The sequence below is a fragment of the Symphalangus syndactylus genome, chromosome 24 (genome assembly GCF_028878055.3).
Source record: "Symphalangus syndactylus isolate Jambi chromosome 24, NHGRI_mSymSyn1-v2.1_pri, whole genome shotgun sequence".
Taxonomy (NCBI): Eukaryota; Metazoa; Chordata; class Mammalia; order Primates; family Hylobatidae; genus Symphalangus; species Symphalangus syndactylus.
In genome coordinates, this window is record NC_072446.2 from 37,120,897 (window position 1) to 37,134,541 (window position 13,645).

The 13,645-nt window shown below is 46.4% G+C and overlaps 1 protein-coding gene across 16 annotated transcripts in view; it reads right to left on the bottom strand.

Annotated features, from left to right (window-relative positions):
* The window catches only part of CEP250 (centrosomal protein 250), a 50,921-nt gene extending 38,606 nt beyond the window's left edge, over positions 1 to 12,315 (bottom strand). For 4 of the 16 annotated variants that reach the window (XM_063633588.1, XM_063633584.1, XM_063633585.1 and 1 more), the window contains exons 1-8: positions 11,986 to 12,085; positions 8,844 to 8,914; positions 7,805 to 7,915; positions 6,806 to 6,928; positions 4,384 to 4,672; positions 3,307 to 3,363; positions 1,110 to 1,192; positions 731 to 896 (exon numbers count right to left, since the gene is read on the bottom strand). In XM_063633588.1, the coding sequence (XP_063489658.1) occupies positions 731 to 896; positions 1,110 to 1,192; positions 3,307 to 3,363; positions 4,384 to 4,569 (492 nt within the window). In that variant the 5' untranslated portion in view covers positions 4,570 to 4,672; positions 6,806 to 6,928; positions 7,805 to 7,915; positions 8,844 to 8,914; positions 11,986 to 12,085. Of the gene's footprint in view, positions 1 to 730; positions 897 to 1,109; positions 1,193 to 3,306; positions 3,364 to 4,383; positions 4,673 to 6,805; positions 6,929 to 7,804; positions 7,916 to 8,839; positions 8,915 to 11,471; positions 12,102 to 12,186 lie in introns of those variants that run through there. The other 12 variants (XM_063633586.1, XM_063633577.1, XM_055266633.2 and 9 more) reach the window with 9 other exon arrangements.
* Between the last annotated feature and the right edge of the window lie 1,330 nt (positions 12,316 to 13,645).

Here is a 13,645-nt window from a genome sequence, read left to right on the forward strand (position 1 = left end):
AGGCAGAGGGCTATCTTTTGCCAACACAAGAGTCTTGGATTCCTCCTGACTACTGAGGGAAGGAAGGAGGGACTTACAGGAGGTAGTTTATGAATGGATATCTATCCAGGTTACGCTGAAGGGCTTAATAAAGTTGGCAGTGGGATTCGAGAGGTCAGAGGGCCTAGGATGGTATATCGCCTTCCTCTGGGCCAGATTAGAAAAGGATACACAGTAGCTGCTTAACAAATGGGATCTATTACCACAGACTTTTCTGAGGAGGAGTCAATGATATACATAAACCACTGAGCACAAAGCAAAAATGTAGGAAACATTTGTTTCCTTCAGCTGGGACCTGAAAATTCCCCAGGGCCCATAACTGCTCTTTCTTTCCCATTCAGTTTCATATCTACCTCCTTAGCATCTAAATATGCAAGACCTCCAGACCAGGAGTCAGTAAGCTTTCAGATCCATCGAAAACCTAAGCTTGTCACTGCTGCAGGAACAGAGTTGCTCTGAGTGTCATGCTACCTCCCAGCAGAACCTAGACTAGGCGGGTAGTGGCAGGTCTAAGCTGAAGGCCCAAGAAGGGTGAGGCTGCCCGCATGCGCAGGTAAGGATGGTCAGGGACTTTAACAGCAACAGCTCAGTTTCCATCCAAGTCCTCAAGTTAACCCCTTCCAGTACCGACCAGGGCAGCATCCAGAATACACAGCCTTCCTCTCGCAATTCCAGTCCCTGTTCTTCCTACCTCCTGCTCCATCCGCCACTGGCTCTCCTTCCTCATTAGCTCATCCCGGGCCCGGCTCCAGTCCACTGTCAGTTTTTCCACATCTTCCCTAAGGGCTTTATTCACCACGTCAACTTTTTCCATGTGCAGTCGAAGCTGGGTGTTCACCTCTGCTAGACTCTCACACCTGCACTTCGGAGGGGTAAAAGCGGATGCAAAATAAAGGTCTAGTCCAACCCTTGGACCTCCTGGGAGTAAGATGGCAACCACTGAAATTTTCCATTGCGGGAATTAGAGGGCTATGGCTGAAATCCACATTAGCCCTCAGGACAGAGGTTTCCCATCAGCCTTCTCCACCAACTGGCCAATCACCCAGGTCATAAAGTTTGGGGTCCATCACCTCTGTTGCTCCTCCTCCAATCGGACCAGTAGCTCATCCAGGTTTGGCTCTTCCACATTTTCCCACCGCTGGGGGATTGGTCCCTGCGCCAGACAGAGACAAGCCTTACTTACCTCCAAAGAGAACATCACTCAGATCAGTTCCCTAAGGCTCCCTTCCATGGCAGTCCACTTTCTTTTTATTCTTTCTCCCCTTTGTTAGCAATATGCTTCTCTTCTCAATCACTGCATCCCTCACTCCAAAAGTAAACTGATGATCTCTCCTGAAAGACGGCCTTTGGTAGTAAAAAGAATCTTCAATCTAAGAAGTGATATATCTTTCACTAATGGCCTTAACTTCCACTACACTAATGGTTTGACCTTGGGAAGTGACTTAACCTCTTTCATTTTTTTTTTTTTTTTGGAGACGGAGTCTCGCTCTGTCGCCCAGGCTGGAGTGCAATGGCACAATCTCAGCTCACTGCGACCACCGCCTCCCAGGTTCAAGTGATTCTCCTGCCTTAGCCTCCCAAGTAGTTGGGATTATAGGCACCCGCCACCACGCCTGGCTAATTTTTGTATTTTTAGTAGAGACGGGGTTTCGCCATGTTGGCCAGGCTGTTCTTGAATTCCTGGCCTCAAGTGATCCACCCACCTCAGCCTCCCAAAGTGCTGGGATTACAGGCATGAGCCACCACACCCAGCCTGTGAAGTCACTTAACTTCTTGGAGCTACAGTGTCTCTAGCTACAAAATGAAAGTGGTATCATTCCCTTCAGAAAGTTGCTGTGCAGGTTAAGAGACACAGTTATAGATGCTCCTTGACTTATGCTGGAATTTCATCCCATAAACCCATCATAAGTTGAACATAAGTTAAAGGTGTGTTTTCAACTTATGACATTTTCTTTTTCTTTCTTTTTTTTTTTTTTTTTTTGAGACAGTCTAGCTCTGTTGCCCAGGCTGGAGTGCAGTGGCATGATCTCGGCTCACTGCAACCTCTGCTCCTGGGTTCAAGTGATTCTCCTGCCTCAGCCTCCCGAGTAGCTGGGATTACAGGCACGCACCATCATGCCTGGCTAATTTTTTGTATTTTTAGTAGAGATGGGGTTTCACCATGCTGGCCAGGTTGGTCTTGAACCCCTGACCTCGTGACCCACCCACGTCAACCTCCCAAAGTGCTGGGATTACAGGCGTGAGCCACTGCGCCTGGCTGACATTTTCAACTTATGATATTTTCAACTTAACAGTGAGTTCGGGCCAGACGCAGTGGCTCACACTTGTAATCCCAGCAGTGGGAGGATTGCTTGAGTCTAAGAATTTGAGATCAGCCTGGGCAACATAGAGAGACCCTGTGTCTACAGAAAATAAAAAAATTAACCAGGTGTGGAGGCATGTATCTGTAGTCCCAGCTACTTTTTGGGAGGCTGAGGTGGGATGATCGCTTAAGCCCAGGAGGCTGAGGCTGCAGTGACTCATGACTGCACCAGTGCACTCCAGCCTGTGCAGAGTAAGTAAAACCCTGTCTCAAAACAACCAACCAACCAAACAAAAACCAACCAAACAAGCAAACAAAACAACCCCAAACAATGGGTTTATCCAGCTGTAACCCCATCATAACCCAAGGAGCATACTGAATGCATATAGCTTTCACACCATCATAAAGTTGAAAACTTGCAACCATCCTAAGTTGGGGGGGACCATCTGTATATACAGTGTCATATGACAGTGCCTCATGCTGCCTGGCCTGCATTGAAGGTGCTCAATAAGTTTTGGTTCTTTCCTTCCTCTGAGAGAACTTTTCTGAGGAAAATGTGAGGAGGTACTGAGAGGCAGCTGGAACAAAGGCAAATAAATGGGTTTTTCAAAGCCAGTTCTAATAGCAGACATCCCTTTGCTGCAGACATGCTGTAGGCTCGCAAAGGCCTGTGTTCTACGAGAAACACTGACACCTGCTGGAGGAAACACACACTTCTTCCCGCTAATCCCACACTACTTCCAATCTAATTTACATTTTGTCCTTTGAGAACCAAGGGTTGGAATCTGACATGCCAGCTAGGTCCAATGAAGATATCAGTGTGATAAACTTCTCAGAGGCTGAGAAAGAGAGACTTCTACTAAACACCTCACTTGTACACTCCAACCTCCCTCAGTCAACAAATGAAACCTAACAAGTATATTCACTGAGGACCCAGGGGGTGCAGAGAGCTCAGCCTCACTCACTCCAGTGGCTTCCAGCCGCTTCTCCAGCTCTTGGCACCAGCTCCGGTACTGCAGCACCTGTGGCAAAAAGAACAGGCCCTGGGCAATGAACACAGCTGGCACAAACAGCCCAAAGCAAAGGCCCCTGAGGATCTTAGGCAAACTTGCTATGAACAGGGGAACTGGGTGGTGACAGTAAGGTGAGGCCATAACATCTTATAGTTTCCATTTGGGCATTTTTTTCTTTTTTGAGATGGAGTCTCACTCTGTCCCAGGCTGGAGTGCAGTGGTGCAATCTTGGCTCACTGCAACCTCCACCTCCCAGATTCAAGTGATTCTCCTACCTCAGCCTCCTGAGTAGCTGGGATTACATGCACGCACCACCACACTCAGCTAATTTTTGTATTTTTAGTAGAGACAGGGTTTTGCCATGTTGGCCAGGCTGGTCTCGAACTCCTGACATCAGGTGATACACATGCCTCGGCCTCCCAAAATGCTGGGATTACAGGCATGGGCCACTGTGCCTGGCCTTATTTGGGCATTTAAATAATACTTTCTATATGAGCGAGACTCTGTCTCAAAAATAAATAAATAAATAAATAAATACTTTCTGTAAGCCTTTTATATCACAGAGGCAAGATCATGGGCTTTGGCTTCAGACTAGCTGAGGAAACCTGGATAACTAACTTAACCCTTGTGAATTTCATCTTTAAAAGAGATATATTAGCCAAAAGCGGCGGTGTACACCTGTGGTCCCAGATACTCCAGAGGCTGAGGCAGGAGGATTGCCTGAGCCCAGGAGTTTGAGGCTGCAGCGATCTGTGATCATACCACTGCACTCTAGCCTGGGCAACAGAGCAAAACCCTATCTTAAAAATAAAATATAATTAAAAGGATATAATACGTACCTCATGGAACAGTTGTGAGCATCAAAAGAGAAGCTGTACATGAAAGCTAGAAGGTCTGGGTCTTATCTCACCAAGCTAGATGTAGGCCACTCCCACCACAAGGCTCTGCCTCCTACAGCCCTTATCTCACCTCAGCACCCAGCTCTGGGGGTTGTTCTCTTTCCCCTCCCCAAAAGGGCAGCTGCCTCACCTTGGCCTGCAGCTTCCTCACAAGGGTTGCTTGTCTCTGCTGGGCCTCCTGGGAGTTCTTCAGCTTCCACCAGGAGGCTGCCTGATTCTCTGCCATCTGCTGCTGTAGTGCCAGCACCTGCTCTTCCAGTACCAGCTGCAGTGACTGGGGCTTCATGTTGTTCAACCCAGGGCTTCTTGTCTCCATGAGGGCACCAGGTGGTAGGCCCACAGGTCAATAGGTAGCCAGAGGGTGTTCACGCCCAGCAGGGTCTCTAACCATTGCCATGCCACTTCGACCTCCTTTTGAACTGGGGACCAAAGCACATAGTCAAATTGAAAGGACTGTTCTTTTACTATATACAAGACTCCTCAGAACCTTTAAAATACTAAAAGGGACCCTCATCTCTGAAGGGCGCTATGATGAGCATCATCCTCCAAATTTAACTGACCATGAGACAAGCTCACAGGACTAGTGTCTCCTGGCATGCCTTTCGGAACTCTGCACTAAACCAAGAGCTCCTGGTTTATCACTGCATCCTTAGTTCCTGGCACAGTGGCTCACAAACATTTGTTGAATGAATCGCTGAAGGTGTTCTTAGTCTAGCAGGGGAAATAGACACAAACTGTTACAATACATACAATGTAGCATGTGAAATAATAAGATACTATGAGAAAACAAAGGAAGAGAACTTAACCCAGCCTGGGAGCCTGTGAACTGTGTGAATCATCATCATCATCATTGTTAACACTTGCTGAGTGCTTCTGGAGGGCTGTTGCTTTAAGTGCTTTACATGCATTACCTCATTTTGTTTTTACAAAAATCTTGAAACCTTCCAATGCCTTCCCATTACACTTCACCAAATGTACTATCATAACTCTTTATATATAGATGAGGAAACTGGGGCTTAGAAAGGTTAAAAAACTTGTGCCAGGCCACACAGCTGGCATATGGTTGATGAGAGATTTGAACACAAGTAGTCTATCTGACAAAGAAAAGGGGTAGCAGGCATTTCAGGCAAAGGATCCAAAAGAGAAGGAACCAGTGGCAGCAGGATGGCCAAACCCCCTCACCCACCAGGAGCTGGGCCAAAACAGGGCAATGGGCCACCACAGGCAGAGGCGGCCAGCCTAACGGCGACCTTCATCAGAGATACCCAGGACAGGGGAAAGCATGGTGGTAAGGAAGAGTTCTGGGTGCTAGTCCAAGCTCTGCCTCCAATGGGCTCTGTGACCTCAGATGTGCTACTTCCCTTTCAATTTCCTCATCCAGAAATGAGGGCATCATGACCTCTGAGTTACTTAGGCCTCTAAAACACACAATTATCCCATAACCTGGGCCAGAGGAAGAGTTCTCTCATTTTATTAACCCTAAGACTCTCACCAGCAAGGCTAAGGAATATCTGTATTTTCAACTACCTATCAACAAAATGGTATATACAGCGAATGCAAACCTAACATTTGCACATACAGTAGAAATTTCAAGGGCCCCAAATCCCTTTAATGCACCAAACTATTGATTTCCCACATCCTGGCTCAAATGCCACGTCCTATCATGTCCTCCCAGATGAACCCAGGAAGAGTTAATCACTTTTATAGCTATATACACAGAGAGAATACATATGTTCTGATGTCTACTCTACATCTTATCATCATTACTTGTCTATTTTCTCTGCTAATCCATGAGTACCTCAAAGGCAGGAGCCATCTAATTCATTTTAATTGTAACTTGTCAACAATGTCCAATGAAGAAATGCATGTGAGCCTCACTCCTGGCAGAGCTAAGCCGTAGGCCAGAGACGACAAATCAGTGCCCTGCTAGCTCTTTTCAGCCACTATGCGGTCCACATAATAGTTTTTAAGAATTCAAATTAGGTGCCAACATTTATCATTGGGAGAATGTACATAAAATCCATATTTCTGGCTCCTTTGGAAAATTAGAATACCTAGTGACGCTTGACCCATATTTCAATAAAGCAACAAGCAGCCACACAGTTGAACAGTGCCTGCTCGTTTAGACAGGGTGTGTGCTCTGCACAGTTGAATAGTGCCTGCCCCCTTTAGACAGGGCATGTGCTCTCCAGTTCATCGTGGCCTCCCCTATGCGCACACTGATTCTCTCCCTCACGATGATAGCATATTTCAGTTGTCATTTATCATTGCAACTGTGCTATTGTTTCTGTTGTAGTAGCATTATAGATGAAAACTCGGCTACTAATTTACATTACCTCCTGAACAACCGAAGATACTTGAGTTTGCAGAGCCTGTACTAGGCAGTAAGGAAAGTGCATAAAGTAGGGAGAATAGAATGGCATCAATAAAGGCTTGGTGGCACCAGTACTCTAGGCCTCTTCCTAGCCTAGGAACCAGGGTAATACAACCTTTCCCCATACTATGACACCCTCCTTTTCAGCCTTTTTGCCAAGGCTGTGTGACCAACTCACCATGGTGCTATGAAATGTTGGCTCTGTTGAGTTCAATGAAGCTCAATCCCTCTCTGCTGGTTGGAGGCACAGACCTTCCAGGAAACTGTTCTCTTATCCCAGGATTTCTGCCAACAACTCTACCTACAATAATGTAGATCTAAGTTACTTCAAGGGAACTGAGGAGCCTTTTCTCTCCTAGTACTGTGAGGGCTGAGCCAGGCTTTTGCATGCAGTGGGAGTTTATGAGGCCCCAAAGGCCCCCTCACACTTTGTTGAATCCCTATCCCAAAACATTAGGTTGAACCATATGAAATTGCTAATATTATCCTATTATTATTATTATTATTTTTAGAGAAAGGATCTAGCTCTGTCACCCAGGCTGGAGTACAGCGGTGCAATCATAGCTCACCGCAGCCTCAAACTGCTGGGCTAAAGGGATCCTCCAGCCTCAGCCTTCAGAGGAGCTGAAGATGTGTGCCACCAAGACTTTTTTTTTTTCTTTGGTAGAGACAAGGTTTTGCCATGTTGCCTAAGCTTGTCTTGAACTCCTGGTTTCAGGCAGCCACCCTCTGGCCCAAGCCTCCCAAAGCGATGGCATTACGGGTATGAGCCACTAAGCCCAGCCTCACCCATTATTTTTTATCTACAAAAATGGCAATTTCACATCGTTCAACCTAATATCTCTAATAAGCAGTCCTACCACACATAGTTCCATGAATTCTCATTAAGTTTTCTTTTAGGATATGGCTGTCAGTAACTTGCAAACATGATTTGGCAAGATAGTATTAGTAATACTTAAGCAAATAAAGGAAATTATATTAGAATTATATAATTATTTTACTTTAGCAGATAATTAAAAAATTTTAAAGCTATTTAGAAATTTAGCCCAACCCCCCTCATCTTGCAGATAAGGAAACTGAGGCTTGTAGAGATAAAGCAACTTCATTTTGTTTATATTTTTATATGCCCCACTTATCTCAAAAAATGATTTACATGGCCAGGCATAGTGGCTCACACCTGTAATCCCAGCACTTTGGGAGGCTGAGGCGGGCAGATCACTTGAGGTCAGGAGTTCGAGACCAGCCTGGCCAACACTGTCCAGCCTGGGCGACAAGAGCAAGGCTCCACCTAAAAAAAAAAAAAAAAAAAAAAAAAGATTTGCATTATAGCAAATATACCATACTAAAAAGGGAGACTGGGTGCAAGGTGTACAGCAACTCTTTGTACTATGCAATTTTTCTGTAACCCTAAAATTGTTGTAAAAAATGATTTAGGCTGGGCGCAGTGGCTCACGCCTGTAATCCCAGCACTTTGGGAGGCCGAGGGTGGATCATGAGGTCAGGAGATCAAGACCATCCTGGCTAACATGGTGAAACCCCGTCTCTACTAAAAATACAAAAAATTAGCCGGGCGTAATGGCGGGTGCCTGTAGTCCCAGCTACTCAGAAGGCTGAGGCAGGAGAATGGCGTGATCCCAGGAGGCGGAGCTTCCAGTGAGCCAAAACCGTGCCACTGCACTCCAGCCTGGGAGACAGAGTGAGACTGTCTCAAATAAAATTTAAAAAAAAAAAAAAAAAAAAAAGATTTAAAGTTTTTTAAAACCTAAAACCAAAACAATCCTCATAAAACTAAAATTTATTAAAACAAGAATAAAAGAGAAGAGACAGAAAAATTATCTCAGGAATCTTTCTGAAATTCAGATTTCATTCTGAGCTTCCTCAAGACACAGTTCAGCATCCTTTTACGAACACACTGCCAGATCAGATCTGCTAGGAATAAACTAGCAGAGCCCCCAAAGGGAAGGCAAATTTCAATGTGCCTGAGAAATGGAAAAGAACAGTAGCTGGCAAATTGTAACAAATTGGATTACATCTAAATAAGATAATGAGTGTCAGTGTACTTCTAAGCTGTAAACCACTGAGCCAATGTTATCATTACTGCAGGAAAAGGGAAAAGATTCATTTCTTTTGTACATTAATTTATCCCATAAACACTCATGAATTTAAACTCAGTATCAGGAGTCTGCCACAGTGGTACAGAAATGAACAAGACCTACCTTCCTACTTTTGCTAAGGATCAGACGAGGAAGACAGCACCCTTACTAAAGATCAATAGCCACCTGTGAACCTGGAGTGGAAAGTGACAGAAGAGTGAGATAAATTATGTATTTGGTCCCCTCTCATCCAAAATACTACAAAAGGAGTATTTAAATAAAGTTTAAAAGAGAAGCAACACTATCACCTAAACTTGGAATAGAGGCATAAATGCTACAAGGACTAAGATGCAGAATGGCATTAAATAGAATTTGTCACTTAAAGCAAAAACAGAAAAATACTTGAGGACACAAACATTTTATTTACTGAGAAAGAAACTACAGTATAGACATTTGTGTACAGAGATAATTTGTTTCTTATTCTGAAAAAATCAAATTAGCATGCAGCTCCTTATTTAAATCTCATGTGGGGCCTCTCTGTTGTTCTCCAACCTCTGGCCTCTCCCACTCCGTCTCCTTTGCTGCCTTTTCTCATCTCCCCAATATCTAAAGTTTGGAAACCCCAAGGCTTCAGACCTCTTCTCCGTCTCCATTAATTTCCAAGGTAATCTCATCCAGTGTTTTGTTTTGTTTTTGAGACAGGATCTGGCTCTGTTACCCAGGCTGTAGTGCACTGGCATGATCTCAGCTCACTGCAACCTCTGCCTCCCCAGTTCAGGCAATTCTCATGTCTCAGCCTCCCGAGAAGCTGGGATTACAAGCATGTGCCACCACGACCAGCTAATTGTTTTGTATTTTTAGTAGAGACAGAGTTTCACCAAGGCGGATCTCTTGAGGCCAGAAGTTCAAGACCAGCCTGGGCAACACAGGGAGATTCCCATCTCTATTTAAAAAAAAAAAAAAAAAAAAATTGCTGGCTGTGTGGCATTCACCTGTAGTCCCAGCTACTTGGGAGGCTAAGGTGGGAGGGCTGCTTGAGCCAAGGAGTTCGAGGCTGCAGTGAGCCGTGATCACACCACTGCACTCCAGCCTGGGACAAGATGCTCAAATAAATAAATAAATAAATAAAATACTATCACCTCTCCACATAACACTAGTACTGTTATTTACCTTACCATGCTTTTTCTGTCCCTATCTAATTTTATGTAATATACTTACCAAAATGCACATTCCACAAGTGCAAAAGCATTGTTTTATCGAATGCTGTATTCCCAGCTCCTACCTAAAACACAGCCTGGTTTATAACAGGTGCCCATTATTACTGACTGACTATTATAGGACATTAGGTAGCATGATCCATATTATCACCAATGGTCTTGCAAAATGCTAACAGCTCTATTACCTATATAAAAAGCAAAAAAACTGGCTGGGTGTGGTGGCTCACACCTGTAATCCCAGCACTTTGGGAGGTTGAGTTGGGCAGACCATTTGAGGCCAGGAGTTCGAGACCAGCTTGGCCAACATGGCAAAACCCCATCTCTCCTAGAAATACAAAAAAGCCAGGCATGGTGGTGGGCGCCTGTAATCCCAGCTACTCAGGAGGCTGAAGCGGGAGAATTGCCTGAACCTGGGAGACAGGATGTTGCAGTGAACCGAGATCGCACCACTGCACTCCAGCCTGGGTGACTGAGTGAGATTGGGTCTCAGAAAAAAAAAAAAAAAAAGGTGGGGGGAGGGATATAACTTATAGCTTGGTCAGTGGCAGAGCAATGACCGAACCCCAATCTGATTCCAAATTCTACATTCTCTCCATTACATTAACTGTTAATGCATGGACATTACATTAGTTAAAGCATGGACTACGAACTCACAGCTCTGTGAGGGGCACTTTTTAAATAGTGAGGGATAATGACACCTAGGTTTGCAGCTTTCTGATCGAAAAGGAGCAAAGAAAGATAGAAGAACTAAAGGAACAGAGGCCGTACCAGTAGCCTTGGTTTTGTTGTGACCTCTATAAATTTGGGAACACCAGTTCTCCTTTCTAAGCCTTCGCGGTAAAATGCTGATCACAAGCCTAGCCTCCAATAACTCTCGGGGCCAAAGTAAAGATCAATTCAACAGACGTTCATTAAACCCAAAGGCAATCTAGTCAAGTCATCAAATGCCCTGGGGACAGTTTCCCGGCTCCACCCACGTATTAGTTGTGGGACTCCTGGCAAATTACCTTTTCTATGAATACCTCAGTTTCTTCATGGGTAAAACGTGAAGCTATAGAAAGAACTCACCCCATAGGATTATTGGGAAGATTAAATAGGCCTTTGGCTGAGCGCAGTGGCTCACGCCTGGGAGGCCGAGGCGGGCGGATCACCTGAGGTCGGGAGTTCGAGATCAGCCTGACCAACATGGAGAAACCCCGTCTCTACTAAAAATATAAAATTAGCCGGGTATGGTGGCGCATGCCTGCAATCCCAGCTACTTGGGAGGCTGAGGCAGGAGAATCGCTTGAACCCGGGAAGCGGAGGTTGAGGTGAGCCGAGATCGCGCCATTGCACTCCAGCCTGGGCAACAAGCGCGAAACTCCATCTCTAAATAAATAAATAAATAAATGGGCCCTTATGTGTAATGCATTCAGTAGCACCTGACAATTTGTGACCATTCCGTACAGTAAGCCATGACTATTATCATCACCTGCTAGGCCCTGGGATCTAGAGATGAAAAAGGCAAGGCATAACATCTAACGAACGAGCTTACGGTGTCAGCGAGGGGCAGGGAAAGTAACTCGGTGCACAGCGAGTGCAAAAACCGAGAAGCGAATGCTGCTGCGCCTGGAGAAGGCGGCTGAGAAGTGATACTTCAGCAGGGTCCTGAAGAATGGGAGCTCCAGAGTCGGGTGGCGGGTGGGACCGGGCTTTCGGATAGATCACGTGCAAATCCGCCAGGACACAGGGAGCGAGGGGCGGAGGGGTGGGAGAGCGCGGCTCCTCGCCGTCCCAGCCCGGGATTGGGGCTACTGGACACGAGGGTCGGGGAAGCTCTCCTTCGGCGCCGACTGGAGCTTAGCGTGCTGGCGGCAGCAGGAAGCTGAGGCAAGCGGGCCCCGGGCCCTAACGACGCGTCCCAGCCCCTCTCTGGGCCTCGGTTCCCCCCGGGTAACTAGAGGCCGCTGCCCGAACGGGATTCCCTCATGCGCCCTAGACGTGCAGGTCTCTGGGCCTCGGACGGTTAACCAGAGCACCTCCCGCCTGCCCCCGAGGCCCCACCTCACCACGCTCGGCTCCCGCAGACGCCCGGCTAGTTGCTCAGCGCTGGAGCTGCGGCAGCCGCTGCTAAGGCCAGGCCGGGGACGGGGGCGGAGCCCATCCCTAGCCAGAGGGCCAGGCCCCGCCCCTCAAACTCCCGCCCTTTGGGGGGGCCCGCCCCTACAGGCAGGGCCTCCCGCCATGTTGGGTATTGGCAGCCGACTTACTAGAGAGGCCTTGAAGGAAAGGGGGTATTATTTTAAGAATTATAAGATCCTTCGCCAGAAATGAGGACGGTCAGGGTCTCTGGATTCGCGAAAGGGGCATTTCGGAAGCAGAAAAGAAAAATTGCCCTCAATCATTTCCCTTTTGGTTTCAGTGTTACATATAGCGCATGTGCAAGGTCACCTGGTTCTAGGTGCGCCTGCGCACAGCTCCACCTACAAACCAGACAATTACAACTGCGCGAGAAACAAAGGGGCTTGCTGCCACTGGTTAGTGATTATACTGGCAGCGCGACCAGTTTCTGAGGGTTTTTCACCTTGCTGCTCAGACGCTCCCAGCGGCTTCAGACAGCATAACACTTACAGGCGAGTTACTTACTCAACACTCGGTTTTGTCTGCATGTCTCTGCACATAGTGTTACCTTTACCTGACTTAATCCGTCCCAGAGCTGCAGTTCTTCTGCTTAAGCCTGACTTCTAGAGAACTTTTTCTTCCCTATAGGACCCATGCGTTATGCCCGTAGCGTTTTGTGTATAAATTTTTTTTTTTTTGAAATGGAGTCTTGCTCTGTCGCCAGGCTGGAGTGCAGTGGCACGATCTCGGCTCACCGCAACCTCTGCCTCCCAGGTTCAAGTAATTCTCCTGCCTCAGCCTCCCGAGTAGCTGGGACTACAGGCGCCCGCCACCACGCCCGGCTAATTTTTATATTTTTAGTAGAGACAGGATTTCACCATGTTGGCCAGGATGGTCTCGATCTCTCTTAACCTGGTGATCCGCCCGCCTCGCCCTCCCAAAGGGCTGGGATTACAGGCGTGAGCCACCGCACCCGGCGTTGTGTATAAATTGTTAATGCACTTTCTTAGAGTTGTAAACTCCATTTACCTGCCTCACTCTTGTACTCAGTGGTTCTCAATTTTTAGTAGCAATTAAAAACAAAACTGGTAAATGCAGACTCTTGGATTCCACCCCCAGAGAATCCGTAAACCGGGGTGGAGTCCAAGAATCTGCATTTTAGAAAGTACCTAGGGTGATTCTGATACATTGGGAACACGTTTTAGGAAGCACTGCATGAGATTGTGAGCTTGAGCGTAGAGACTGTAATTTGGTCATCAGACTATAGCGCTCAGCACAAGGCCTGGTACAAAATAGGTGCTCAATAAGTGCTGAGTGAATGGGTGAATGAGTGGATAGCTCGAGTGAAACAGCAAGGCTTCAGGTTAATCCACAGCCAAAGGTAACCTGAGAAAGGAATGCTTAAAAGCTGTATTTTATCTTTCTCCTGTAAGAACACAAAAAAGATCTTAATAGCTAATTTGAGAAATAGAGAAAGTGGAGAGTAAAAGGGGAAGGAAGGACACAGATTCTGAAAGGCAAACTATCTAGAGAGGGGAAAAGGAACATCTCCAGGCAATAGACAGAGAAAACGATGCAAAGAAGCAGTGGTGTGGGATTCTATCCTAG